The sequence below is a fragment of the Ictidomys tridecemlineatus genome, chromosome 11 (genome assembly GCF_052094955.1).
Source record: "Ictidomys tridecemlineatus isolate mIctTri1 chromosome 11, mIctTri1.hap1, whole genome shotgun sequence".
Lineage (NCBI taxonomy): Eukaryota > Metazoa > Chordata > Mammalia > Rodentia > Sciuridae > Ictidomys > Ictidomys tridecemlineatus.
Genome location: NC_135487.1, coordinates 75,317,249 through 75,331,041, shown reverse-complemented (window position 1 = coordinate 75,331,041; position 13,793 = coordinate 75,317,249). Strand labels below are relative to the sequence as shown.

General features: G+C 34.6%; 1 protein-coding gene across 3 annotated transcripts in view; it reads right to left on the bottom strand.

Moving 5' to 3' along the window:
* Positions 1–13,793, bottom strand: part of Btbd8 (BTB domain containing 8) — a 78,480-nt gene that overhangs the window by 53,698 nt on the left and 10,989 nt on the right. For all 3 annotated transcript variants that reach the window (XM_005327733.5, XM_078026728.1, XM_078026727.1), the window contains 2 exons: positions 8,838–9,034; positions 3,930–4,047 (listed from right to left, as the gene is read on the bottom strand). In XM_005327733.5, the coding sequence (XP_005327790.2) occupies positions 3,930–4,047; positions 8,838–9,034 (315 nt within the window). The remainder of the gene's footprint in view (positions 1–3,929; positions 4,048–8,837; positions 9,035–13,793) is intronic.

Genomic DNA, 13,793 nt, shown 5'->3' with positions numbered 1-13,793 from the left:
TAGGGTTTTTTTCAGGTCCCTATTGCATATTCTTCTTTGTTTTTTGTTATTTCATATAAAAAAAATCCACTTACTACATTTGGGTCATCGTTCATTGACTCCTGACATAAGACAAAGTAGAACAGGCAATATTATGTCTCTCTTATGGTTATCTAACATATACTTATAGCAAATAATACATACTTTTGAAAACTTACAATATGCCAGACACATTTAGGTATGCTAAGTACTTAATGTGCATTATCTGATTCAATCCTCACAGCCATCGTATGCTAAAATTACTATTATTATTTGTTGTACAAATAAAGAAATTGAGACTGGAGAGATTAAGTAAATCCCCAAATATTAACTAGTGAAAATAGAATGCAAACTCAGGCTTTCTTCACAATTACTAAGCTCTGCTACTTCTGAAAAAAATTTCAGCCAGTATACATATATTTTCATATAAATTTTCAGCCAGGACATATAGATTGTGGCATGACCCAGACTACAACACTGATCTTCTAACACTATATTGATTTGCTAAATATTCACAGAAACCTACATTATACAGGGAGATTTAACAGCATATTAGCCCAATGAGTGAATGTTTAATAGTATAATATTAGGCACTGATAAGAAAGGAAAGATCTTGAGTGTTACCAAGCTAAAATTAGGAATCACTACCTTTTTCAATAAGGACAATCTTAATCACAGAATGTAGAGTGCAACAAATAAATTATCTTAAAAACATAACATTCAATTTGTCTCACTAAATATTAAAATAATAAAGCACATTATAAAATAGGAGATCAGCAATGCGATATATCAAGTAGGTACTTAGGGTTAGACTAAAGGTGACAGGAGGAAATATAAGCCAAGAGAAATGTACACTATCCTGATGGTATTCACTTGGTAAAGGACAGGAATTCAGATAGGAAGATAATGTTACAGAGGTCTACAACAAGGGATAATGTACTGTACAATTCCAGAATACAATATTCAGAAAAGTAGAAACATAACTAATAATTGGGATCTAAAAAAACTAAGGGATCCTTAGTGCAACTGGCAAGACAATCTTTTATTATAATCCTTCAACCTCTAAACAAAGAGAGCTCTCATCATTTCTGCTTTGAGTAGAAGTGTTGGCGATAAATAAGGACAAAGATGAAGGAAAGCATGAAGAAGTTATATTTTAGAGAGGGTAAGGGCTACTTAGAGGGAGAAAAGTGTGGTAAAATGTGGCCTGCCTTAGAGGTCTACTGCTAACCTATTCTTCTTTGAATTAAGAAGAAATGCAAGTGATTCAAACCATGTTTCACTGCTTGCTCCTTATAAATAATAGGCATAGAGGCTGTTGCTACTATCTGCCCAAAAGCTTGTATTAAAGGCCTATCCACTGTAATTGTAATGACAGCTAACACATATGGTACTATGTGCCAGATGCTGTTTAAATTGTTTTAAGTATAATAAGTAATCCTCACAATCACTTCATGAAGTAAGTACTTGTATAATTCCCATCTTTGATGAGGATACTAAAGGACAAAATGAATAGTTAAATGGCTTACTCAAATCCATGCAACTAATATTAGTGAAGCTGAAATTAAAACCCAGGAAGACTGGCTCACAGTCCACACACACTTAATCAATCACAGTTAACCAATATGGCTTAAGTGTACCACTATCAACAAGTGATTGGCATCAGATTGCCTTTAGGTATATAAAATGCTCTAGACATGTCAGGATGAGGTAAAGAAGGACAGTGCAAATGGCAAGATAATCTTGGAAGAATTAGGTTATTATAGATGTGTTTAAGTAAGCAACTTGAGCATCAGAAAAAGATTAACTCAGTAGAAGAGTAAATTCCTAAGTTTCCATAACAATTTAAACATATTAAACTACCAAACTGGACTGATTTAAATGTTGAAACCTTAACTGAATACAATTAAGATCATAAATTTTGCATGGATCTTTTAATATATGAGTACATATAATTGAAAATAATTAAAGCAGTCATGTGAAAAATGCTAATAATGATCATCTAGAACAAGAAGTATTTCAAAAAGTTCTGATGTTGGGCTAGGGTTGTGGCTCAGTGGTGAAGTGCTCGCCTAGCACGTGTGAGGCACTGGGTTCGATACTCAGCTCCACGTAAAAATAAATAAAATAAAGGTATAAAAAAAGTTCTGATGTTGGGCTTTAGAAGAATATGCAGGTTTATAGCAATATGTATTTTCTGAACTATGACCTAGTATTCCTTGAACTACATAATAAAATTATTATGCAGTAAACAGAGATGCTCAAGTTTGAACTACAAAGGTAATCTTGTGATTTAGAATTTGCTATTGTAACTTACATAAGGGCCATAAAGTAGTCAGAACTTAAACTTCTCCTCAGGAAATTACCTTCCTAGTTAATATGAATTTTTGTTTTCACTGAGAAGTAAACAAAACAAACCAGAAAGTGAGCAAGTATTGTCCTGGAATACAAACCTAATATTCTGGATCCTGCTCCTAAAACACAGTTCTGTTAGCTAATTCTTAAACAGCACACAGAGAAAAGCCAAATATAGACACCGAGGACAAACTGCAAATGGTCACAGGGTCTGGCCTTCCTTGTATGAAAGCATAGCTTTAAGGTTATTTAAGAAGAACTTTGGTGGAATGCACATATAGTCTCAAGAAAAATCTGGATATAAAATTAAATAAAATCTTAAATTATGTTGGTAAAAAAGAGACGCGTGCACACACACACACACACACACATCATGATTTGATTTAGAAAATATACTCATATAAAAATATATGTATTAACTCATATTACATTTTATATTTTACTATATGTAATGTGGATTTCATAAGAATTAGGAAAAAAGTGTCATGTATGTACATAGATTTATAACATATTCCCAGAGAGAAAACTTCAAATTTTTAATAATAAATAGTCTAGTTCAAACCGTTAATCCTATAATTTGGCAATGTGTGCTGTCAATTAACTGGAAAAACCAGAATGAATTCTAAGTTGGTAGAGTCCTGTAATCTAAACCTACTGCTAATGTAATTAAGGGTTATGGACGCTTGAACCTAGAAAATTGCTCCCTGCCATTGCAAATAGTCTAGTTTTTCCTCTTAAAAGCACCAGAATAACTTATGGATTTTAAATATGAATAATGTATTCATATTTAAAACACAAATAGATAGAAGGAGTACTGTTTTGGTTCTTCAGATTTCTGGTTCTGATTCTAGCTACTAGTAAGACCCAGCTGTACTTATTTACCTTGAGTTCCAACAGATAATCTGGATTTCCTATGAAATTTTTTCTTCTTTTAAGCAGATTTTAGTGACTTGCAATCAAAAGAGCCTAACCAAAACAGGCAGCAGATTTTAATTTGAAATCTAAAAGATTAGAATGTATAAGCAACCCAGTTTTAAAGCAAAACAGGGTTTTTAAAAAGTACACTGAAGTATTAAACCTCCTAATCAATGCTATTTATGAGAATCCTCTATTTTGTATCACAGAATTTATGCCAAAATGTATTCAGAGAAAATACATGTCATTCACATAGAAATAACCATTCTTAATACTATAATGTCTATAAAATTAAAAACTGCATTAACTACATTTTCTGTGACAGTGGCTTTCAAACCCATTTCAAGCACAGAACATTTTCATCTAATGAAATCGATGAAATCTTAGGTTTATGTCCAATGCAAAGAACAGATGAGATATGCTCTGGCTGAAATGTGCATGTGCATATATGATCCTGCAGGCGGGAAATCCAGGTTTGATACCCCAAATTTTCCCCTATCAGAGACTCCCTGAGGAATCACTGTGGAATCACTATAGCCTACATGGAGTAGAGCTTGAAAACCACTGTATTAGAAAATGAGAATCACTCTTCTATACTCCAATATCACAACCAACACACCAAATCAATCACATCTACTTGCCTGTGAGCTTTAAACCTTTTTCCATCAACATAAATATCAATATCTGGACAACAATGTTTCACATAAAGCTTCAATAAGTCTTCTCCTAATTCAGATGCAGGTTCCAAGTCATAATTATCTTTAAAAGACAAAAATAAGACTAAATGAGTTTCTTTAATATTATAAATATCCCCAAATTTTGTTTTTTAATATTAGCAAGGTTTTCTTACGTAATTATCTCAACTTGCTTAAACAGTGGTAAATTCAAATAAAAGAATTTTAAATCATCTACACTCTCTACTTTGACATATGTATTTTCATTTATACTTAAATATAGATATGCCTTTAAATAGATACACATATAAGCATAATATCACAAAATTATGCCCCAAATGAATTTACTTCATGAAAGTTTTACATTTTTCCAATTTTGACATTCCTTTCCACTATTTAATTCCTTCCCATTCCCTATTTGAAGTTGAATGTCCCCCAAAGGTCAATATGTTAGAAGCATGGTCCCCAGGGTGGTGCTATTGGAAGTGCTATAGACCTTCAAGAGGTAGGGCTAAGTGGGAAGTCTTTAAGTCATTGGAGACATGTCCTTGAAGGAGATTTGTGGGACCCCTAGCCTCTTTCTCTTTCACTTCTTGGCCATGAGGTAAGCAGTTTATTCTGACAGGTACTTCCCACCATTGTCATCTGGCACACCCACCAGAGGCCCAAAGTAATTGGTTTGCTTGATATTGGACTAGAATCTCCAAAACTGTTAGTCAAATAAGCCATTTCTCTTTATGAGTTAATTATCTCATATAGTTCATTATAATGGAAAGCTGACAAAACACCTTACTTTATGACAATATTGCTAGACTGATATGTAAACTGATATGAAAGAAATTCAACTGAAATCAGTGGGTTATTAGAGAACTTACCATGAGATTAGTACTGGAAACAAGAGGTCTAGAAAATAAGTATTTAAAAAAATTTTCTCTTCTTCAAAAGATTCACCATTTAGGTAGTAGGAAATGAAATATAAGACATGTATACCTAAGAAGGAAAAAATGCTATACTGTATATCATGGCTCATTACTGTATATCACTCTGTGTGTGTGTACATGTGTGTACGTGTGTATACATGTGTATGTGTGTGTGTGTGTGTGTGTGTGTGTGTGTGTGTGTGTGAAAACTACACTGTGCTAAATTAACATTTGACCTGATACTATATCCACCCTTTGAGTTCTTACATAATAAACTGCAACCTAACTTAGGAGTACATATTTTTGGTAATAGCCAGAGCTCATCCAAACAGAAGCAAAAGTCAATAATTCATGCTTAACAACCTGAGAGGCTGAAGCTACAGAATTCGAGTTAGAGGCCAGCATGTTCAACTTAGTGAGACCCTGTCCCAAAATTAAAAAAAAAAAAAAAAAAAGTTTTTTTTAAAGGACTAGGGTATGGCTCAGTGGTAAAACACTCATGGGTTCAATTTCCACTAGAAAGAAAGAAAGAAAGGAAGAAAGGAAGGAAGGAAGGAAGGAAGGAGGGAGGGAGGGAGGGAGGAAGGAAGGAAGGAAGGAAAAGAAAGACAAGCAGTGACATGTCATCTAATCACAGGTAGTCAACAACTTAGATCATGTCCATTAAGACAAAGGCCTAACTGTAGTCCATCAAGCTATTTCTGTACTTTACTTCCATGTTCTGTCTATAAATACCTACTGTCGATGTGGTAGAGTAGACCCTTCTGAACCTCTTCTGATTCTGAGAGCTTATTTATTCATTAATTGTTTCTTGTTCAAATAACTCAGATTTACTTTGTCTAAAGATTTTCTTTTAACAATTGTATGTCATACTTTGACAATCTAGAAAACTTTATTTAGTTAGTATATCTGATAAGATTCATTCAATCATAACAGATTCTCACTAAACAAATTTACAAATCTGGAATATATATTACAATGCCAATTTTGGCTCTACTATCAAAAGAGATCCAGAATCCAAATACTACTCAACACCTTCACTCCTATACTTTAGTCCAAGCCATCAGCATCTTTCAACTGTTCTCCTATTCTTAACCTCCACAATCTATTTTTAACAAAGCTTCCAAAACTGCATTAAAAGTGCAATTCAGATTATAGTCCATCCAAGTTCAAAACCCTTTATGTCTCACTCCATTTCTTTTAGAATAAAAACTAAAGTTTTCAACAGTGTCTTAGAAGGCCCCATGACATCTGGCTCCCTGTTACTATAACAATGACTTAGAGGCTGCTTTTGCTGAAAACACCAATTTTTCACTTGGTCCTACAAATGTAACAAACTTGGAATTTCTGCCTCCATTTGCATCTGTCATAAGCCTCTAATCCCAGCTACTCAGGAGTCTGAGGCTAGATGATCACAAGTTCAAGGGCCAGCCTCAGCAACTTAGTGAGACCCTATCTCTAATAAAATATAAAGGGGATGGGGTTGCAGGTTAGGATGTGAGACCCCTGGCTTCAATCCTCAGCACTATAAAAGGAAGAAATGAAGGAGGGAAGAAAGAGGGAGGAAAGAGGGAGGAAAGAGAAAAGTAAAAGAAAAAGAAATAGCACAATGGCATAAGCCTTAGTCCAGCTACTTGGGAGATTGAGGTAGGAGAATCTCACAAGTTCAAGGGCAGCCTCAGCATCTAAGCAGACCCTGTCACAAAATAAAGAATTAAAAAGGCCTGAGAATGTACCTCAGTGGTAAAGAGTCCCTGGGTTCAATACTTTCCACTGAAAAAAATAAAAATAAAAATAAATATATTTTTAAAGGGTGGAGGTGATTAAATCAGTATGTAATAGGTTAAATTTGAAATATTTAAGGTATTTTTAAACAGCTATGTCTAGTCAATAGTTAGATATAAAGCTCAATAAAAAAAATGAGAATACCATTTATTTAAGGAACAGAAAGATGACAGATATATCAGTGAAGAAGAATGAGGAGTGGTCAAGAAGGAAAATCTGGAGATCAGGATTTAGAAGACAGAAGTTTCAAGGAGAGCAGCACTGATATGAAAGACTGCAAGGGGGTTAAGAAGATGTGGACCAAACGTGTCTTAAATTGGCAACTGGCAGATTACTGGTGAGCATGGAGGGTTTTTTTGGTTTTTTTTTGTTGTTGTTGTTGTTGTTGTTGTTTTTTGAGTGATGGAGAAAGCAAGTCAAATAATGGGGGTAGATGAGTAAATAAGCTCTTTTTACTTACACTTATTTGTTTTGCCACTTTAAAGGGCTGCTGAGGGGCCACTGGCAGAGCTCTACACTAGAAGCATGAAAAATGTCTATCAACTACCAGTTTATCAATTGCTCTGTATGACCTTGAGAAGGTCCTTTATGTTTTGTGGGTATAAGAGTCTTTACTGAAAAAAATCAATCTGCAACCACTTACTTCTTAGGGTTACATGAGACCAGATGATATTAATAAATACTTCAAAGCCTAGACTGTCTAATCATTTATTCATAGATACAATAAATGCAACATAAAAGGACTCTCACCAAGATTAAATTAGTTTGGTGGTGATGGTTGCTGCTGCACAAAACATCAGTAATAAGACCCTTTGGTTAACAGATATTTTCATGTGTAGTAAATTCTGCTATAACATCTTTACACAACTAATATTTTAGGGTTCAATTTTAGTATAATTAAATTTTGAGTGTTGTTAGATGCAATTTCATATATAAAAAACACTTCAATGTCAATGTCAAAGACTGTACCCAGATGAATCAAGCCATCATGTAATAATATACGAAGCATATATGCACACACCTAAATATCTACCAGATATCTCAGTTTGCTTATATGTTAGGAGCCATACCCATTCATTCATACCTAGTGTTAAAATTTTGTCTCTGATTTCAGATAACTCTTGGGACACAATCTTCTATCAATATTTGTGTCTGCACAGTCTGACTTTTCTGAGAAAAGCACTGGTAAACTTGGCTTAAGATGATTAAGCTGCAACATTCCTTGGAATCTAGAAGTAATATATTGCTCCAGATGGACTTAGAGAATTGCCTTTCTAGGAAGCCATTTCCTTACATTCCAAGGTAGTCAAACTACCTTCCCCTCTCTCCCCTAAGGAAGATTTGTTTACCTTCCAAAGCCAAAGTTGGTGTTTCCCACTTCCTCTCCATCTCTCTGGAGAGGATGACTGGCAGATAGGTGAGCAACCTGGAAAACTTAGTTTCCTAGTTTGGTATTCCTTTTCTGTGGTGCAATTCTACCTACAGATAGGGTAACAACAGGCACTCACTTCATTGTCTCATGGAATTTGATGTCTGAGAACTGGTACTAAAATATTCTGTAATACATATGATCTGGCACTAAAATATTCTATAATACATATGATCCAGAGACATCAGGTTTCCTGTGAGTATATTTATGTATCTAATTAATATCCTCTTTCTACCAATTCACAACAACTCACAAGCTTCAATCCTTCTAACACCTACTTCCACAAGCAATTTTAGTCTTTTTTAAGGTAAACTGTCATATGAATTATAGCAGTCATGTATTTCTTAACCATTTGATATAAAACTAAGCTGCCATTTTTATTGGGTTACTTTTTTTTTTGTATAACAGCAATTTTTGTGCTCCATGATGTTTTTTTAAAGCGTATATTATAATTCAAAAAATTCTTTATTAGTACAGAACAAAATAAGGACAATGACATGTAGAGGTTTCAGTATTAAAAAGAAAACTGTGAATTACAAATGGATTTATTCATAATAACCCTATCTCTAAGTACTTGGGGAAATTCAAAATTGATCACACTAGTATATTCACTTCTCTATGCTTATTTTAAAAAATATATCAGTAGAGCAGTTTTTGAAGTTTGATTTTCTCTAATTATATCAGATTATAATTATTTTCATGGCTATAAAATGTTCTAAAAATCCACCAAAAATACCTCACCATTAGAAATTAAACTGTCATCTCGATCATTAATATCCTCTGAAATTTCATGCTTCTGAAGAGAATAATCAGATGAATTTTTACACTTTTGAAAATTGAAGTCAAGTTTCTTTTGTAGTATCCCACTTTCTGTTTTCATTTTCCTACAAATTTCCTCTTCATAGCTTTTTATGTCTCTATTTGATGAATATACAATCCTAAAAGACAAAATTTTAAAAATATTAATTAAAATAAGGGTGAGTCTTAAAAAGAAAAAGCTCGTTTCCCAATATGATGCTTTCATATATTACATATATGTATATGTGTGTTATACATAATAAAATATACATATAATAATTATATATGTATTAAACATAACTTTAAAACCCTTTTAGTTCTGGAATAACTTTGGAAAGGTAAATCTAAACTATACAAATTTTGAAAAACAGTCTATAAAATTTTTTTAGTGTTAAATGTAATATACAATGCAAAAAAAAAATAGATAACTTAGAGGAAATGAACAATTCCCAGAAAGATATAAATTACAATAGGGAAACTGCCCTCATCAATAATGTCTTTCCTCAGAGACTGGATTAGTTATCATGTGTGGGTTATTACAAAGCAAGCCTTGCACCTCCCTTCTTGACTCAACCTGAGTCAAGAAGAAACAGAATACCTGAGTAGAACTTTAAAAAATAAAGAAAATGAATTAGTAATCAAAAACTTCTCCACACACACACAAAAAAAACAGGGCCATCTGGTTTCATTGGTAAATTCCCCCCAAACATTTAATGAATTAACACTAATCAATTCTTCACAAACTTTTCCAAAAAAAAACACGAGAGGAAAGAACATTTCTTAACTTGTTGTCTGAGGCCAGTATTACCTGAAAAAAGCCAGAAAAAGACATCAGAATGGGAAAAATAAAACAAAAACAGACTCATATTCCTTACTGGTAACACTGAAAAAGTCCTCAAAAAAAAATAGCAAAGTGAATCCAGCAACTTATAAAAAGGATTCTGCACACGGGCTGGGGATGTGGCTCAAGTGGTACCACGCTCACCTGGCATGCACGTGGCCCTGGGTTCGATACTCAGCACCACATAAAAATAAAGATGTTGTGTCCACCGAAAACTAAAAAATAAATATCAAAAAAATTCTCTCTTTAAAAAAAAAATAAAAAAGGATTCTGCACAATGACCAAGTGGGATTTATCTCAGGAAGTCAGAAGTGGTCAAGCACAGAAAATCAATGTTGTACATATAAGTAGAATAGAAGACCCAAACCACATAAAATTAACAGTCATCACTTGATGTTCACAGCCATAAATTTAAAGTAAGACTGACAAACACGGCTGTGTGTTTTTTTTCCAGCCGCATTCAGCTGTGCGGAAGCAAGAGTGGAGTAGTCAAAAGGTTGGATATAAGATTTGCAGTTTTGACATGAAAATAAAACAAATTCCAATGGGACAAGGTGTTCAGGTTGTATGTAAAAGGAGTGATATAATCGCAGCCAAAGGGAATTTAAGATAAGATAGGAAAGAAATGGGAACATAAGAAAATCAGAGACTAAAAATGTGGCAAGATTAACTTCAGATCCTGGTGGAATTGATGAATACGATGGTCTGGATATGGTTCGTCCCCACCAAAACTCATGCTGAAATTTTATTCCCAATAAGGCAGGTGGGGCCTTTGGAGGTAACTAGGTATAGGGAAACTGCCCTCATCAATAATGTCTTTCCTCAGAGACTGGATTAGTTATCATGTGTGGGTTATTACAAAGCAAGCCTTGCACCTCCCTTTGGTCTCTCTCATACATGTGCCTCGCCTTGCCTGCACTCACTTCTCTTCCACTTTCTACCACAAGGCTCTCACTAGAAGTCAAGCAGATGCCAGCACCATGCTCTTGAACTTTCAAAACCATAAGCCAAATAAACCTCTTTTCTTTGTAAATTTCCCAGTCTCAGGTATTCTGTAAGAGCAACAGAAAATGCACTAAAATAATGAATCATTACAGCTGGAGTCCTAAAAGGAGTAGGCTAGAAAGATAGGAGGTAGAAATTAGGGAGTGAGATACTTAGAATAGAGATTATAGAGTCAGCTATTGGTAATGACATGAGTTACAATTTGACATGGTAGTGAATAGTTGAGGTATATGAATTCAGCTTGAATGACTATAGCTATCTTGAGGCATAAACTCGTATCACTCCCAGAATAATCCTAGTCAGTTTTTCCTCTATAGTTCCCCAGCAAACTATAAATAAACAAAATTATTTGAGTGGGCCCTGGCTCCAAGGATATTCCTAATTCTTTGATATTATCTTACGATAAACCAGGTATATTACAGGTAGAATGAAGTCACTTTTGTCCTAACCTAACCTCTTTCTGACCCAAACTGCAGGATTCCAACTGGTCTTGCTGTTGCCATTTATCATGCTTTCATCAGTAAGTGCCTCAATAAATTGCACTCTGTACAATTCTAAGTCTATTTGCCTCTCTCTTTGGTTTCATGACACCTTGGAGCTAATTCTCACACACTAACACTGGGTTGTGCTGGGAAATTAGGTAAAGTAGAAAACAAGAAAACTGTAAGATAGCAATTAAGGGGACTGAGAGGCAAAGTTAGTGGAAGCATTATCTATGCAGCAATTGCAATTACCAAGAATTGTGTTATAGAGAAACTGACAAAAGTCAGTAGCCAAAAACTTTGAGGAATGAGGAGTACTGACCTGGAGGTCTATGAATGACCACCTAGTGGTATATAGACTAGTAAATGAAATTCAAAGACATGGAGTTTAGGAATAAGGGGGGAGAATGGTCTGAAGGCAGCAATGACATTCATATGTGGTTTAAACTGTACCAGGGATTTGGGGTTTGTTCAGGTACAGTGAGGCAGACAGATCAGGAAATTATGGCTACTGAAAAGATAATCTGTAATTTACAACTCCCAGAAGGTGGGGGATGAACCGTGCTATGCAGGGCCACATGGGAAAAAGCAACAGATTTGGTTAGGAGGGAGAGGAACAGAAAAAAACAGACAAAGGCTTTTTTTTTTTTTTTTTTGTCTTCCAGTACTGGGGATCAAACTCAGGCCCTCAAAAGCCATTATTGTGGTTTTCCTAGGAAGGAATGAGCAAGGTGAGGTGAGTAACTGAACAGGATTAGGATTACATAGTTAAATAATGTTGTCAAGCTCCTAGCTATATACAGGTAGAATTCCTCTACCCTGATCACCCCAGTTGTCTGATACTTGACCCTGGGGTGATCAGGGTAGAGGAATATTGTCTCCTGGAGTGTAAGAATTAGATGGAGGAAGGTATATGGGTGGGTATATGGACTCAAGATTGGCTGATTTGCATATAAAATATGTATTCACAGGCAAGTCATTTATTATCTCTAGGAACAAGTTAACCCTGGGAGGGGAATTCTTTCCCCAGTTAGTTTGTAAGACTCCAAATACCAAGGCATCAAGAAAACAGGTGCACTGGCATGGGCCTACAACTGAGTTGGGAGAATAACTTGAGACCAGGAATTTTTGGCCAGCTTAAGCAACATACTGAGGTCCTGTCTCAAAAATAAAATACATGGCTGGAGGTGTAACTCAGTGGTAGAGTGCAGACTTAACAGGCACAATGTGCTTGGTTCAATTCCCAGTACCAAAAGAAAAAAATACACAAGTTATAGTTAATACAAAGAAGACATATATTCTACCCATTTCCAGCCTGAGTAATAAAAGGAATGAACAGAGAAAATAGCCACCACCTAAGAAAGCTGTCCTGTGTTGTTTTATGTGTTTATCTGATACTTTATTATAGCATCTCCCAGTTATTAATGTTAAACTGAAAATTCAAAGTCCTCCCTCATCTTTCTCTCTCATACATACAGACATAATAACAATGATAAGTCTTCTGGGGAAATCAAAGAGTTTTATGATCTTCATTTGAATTTTAATCATGAAGTCATAAAGCAAGCACTATTTTCCACTGACATTTGAGCCATATCTGAAGTCACTGCATATAAAACAACTTTTCAAAAACTATATTTCATACTCTAATTCAAGTATACACGAAAGGAATTATTGTAGAATAAGTAGCAACATAAAAAAATCTTTATTGATTCAAGAGAAAGGATATGAACTGAAGAAACTTACAAAGAACTGAATTTCATATAGAAAAAATTCAAAAATCTATTTTATCAGCTTTAACTAAAAGAAATATAATATCTATTTTCCATTGTAATACTCTCCTTATGCACTATTTTAATGTAGTCAAATTTCAACACAATCTGCTAACAGAGAGCACATCACAAGCACTTTCTAGGTATAAGATACTAGATATCATTTGGATGTGCACATCAATGAGACAATCTATTCTCAAAGAGCTTACATAACCACAGACATACATGACTAACCTAATATACAATAGAATTCGATTAACTGCTTAAAATATAGCACTGTGAAATGCTATGAAGTACAAGGCCAGCTACTCCAACTTCCTTGTTTTAAATGAGAAAACTGAGGCTGAAAGAAATCAAACAAGATAACACACAGCTAGAAGGAGGCAGATACTTATTTTGATGCCAAGTCTAAGACTGACTTCACTCTCTTGTTCTACCTCTAATTTAATCTTTTCCCCCATCACTTTTAATGTATTAAAGAATAACACTGATTTCTCTCTCTCTAATGTAGAAAAATTTAAGCTATTTCCAGGATCTTCACTGACTGACTAATTTGATTTTTTACAGTACTAAGATTTAACCCCAGGGGTACTCTACCTCTGAACTACATCCCCAGCCCTTTTATTTTTTATTGTGAGACAGAATCTTGCTAAATTGCTGAGGCTGGCCTTGATTTTGTGATCCTTTTGCCTCAGGGTGCTAAAGTAGCTGGGATTACAGAAATGTACCACTGCTCCTGGCTCAGGATCTTCTTTTAAACATGCACTTAATAGCTGCAGAAATGTATAATTTCAAAGTACTG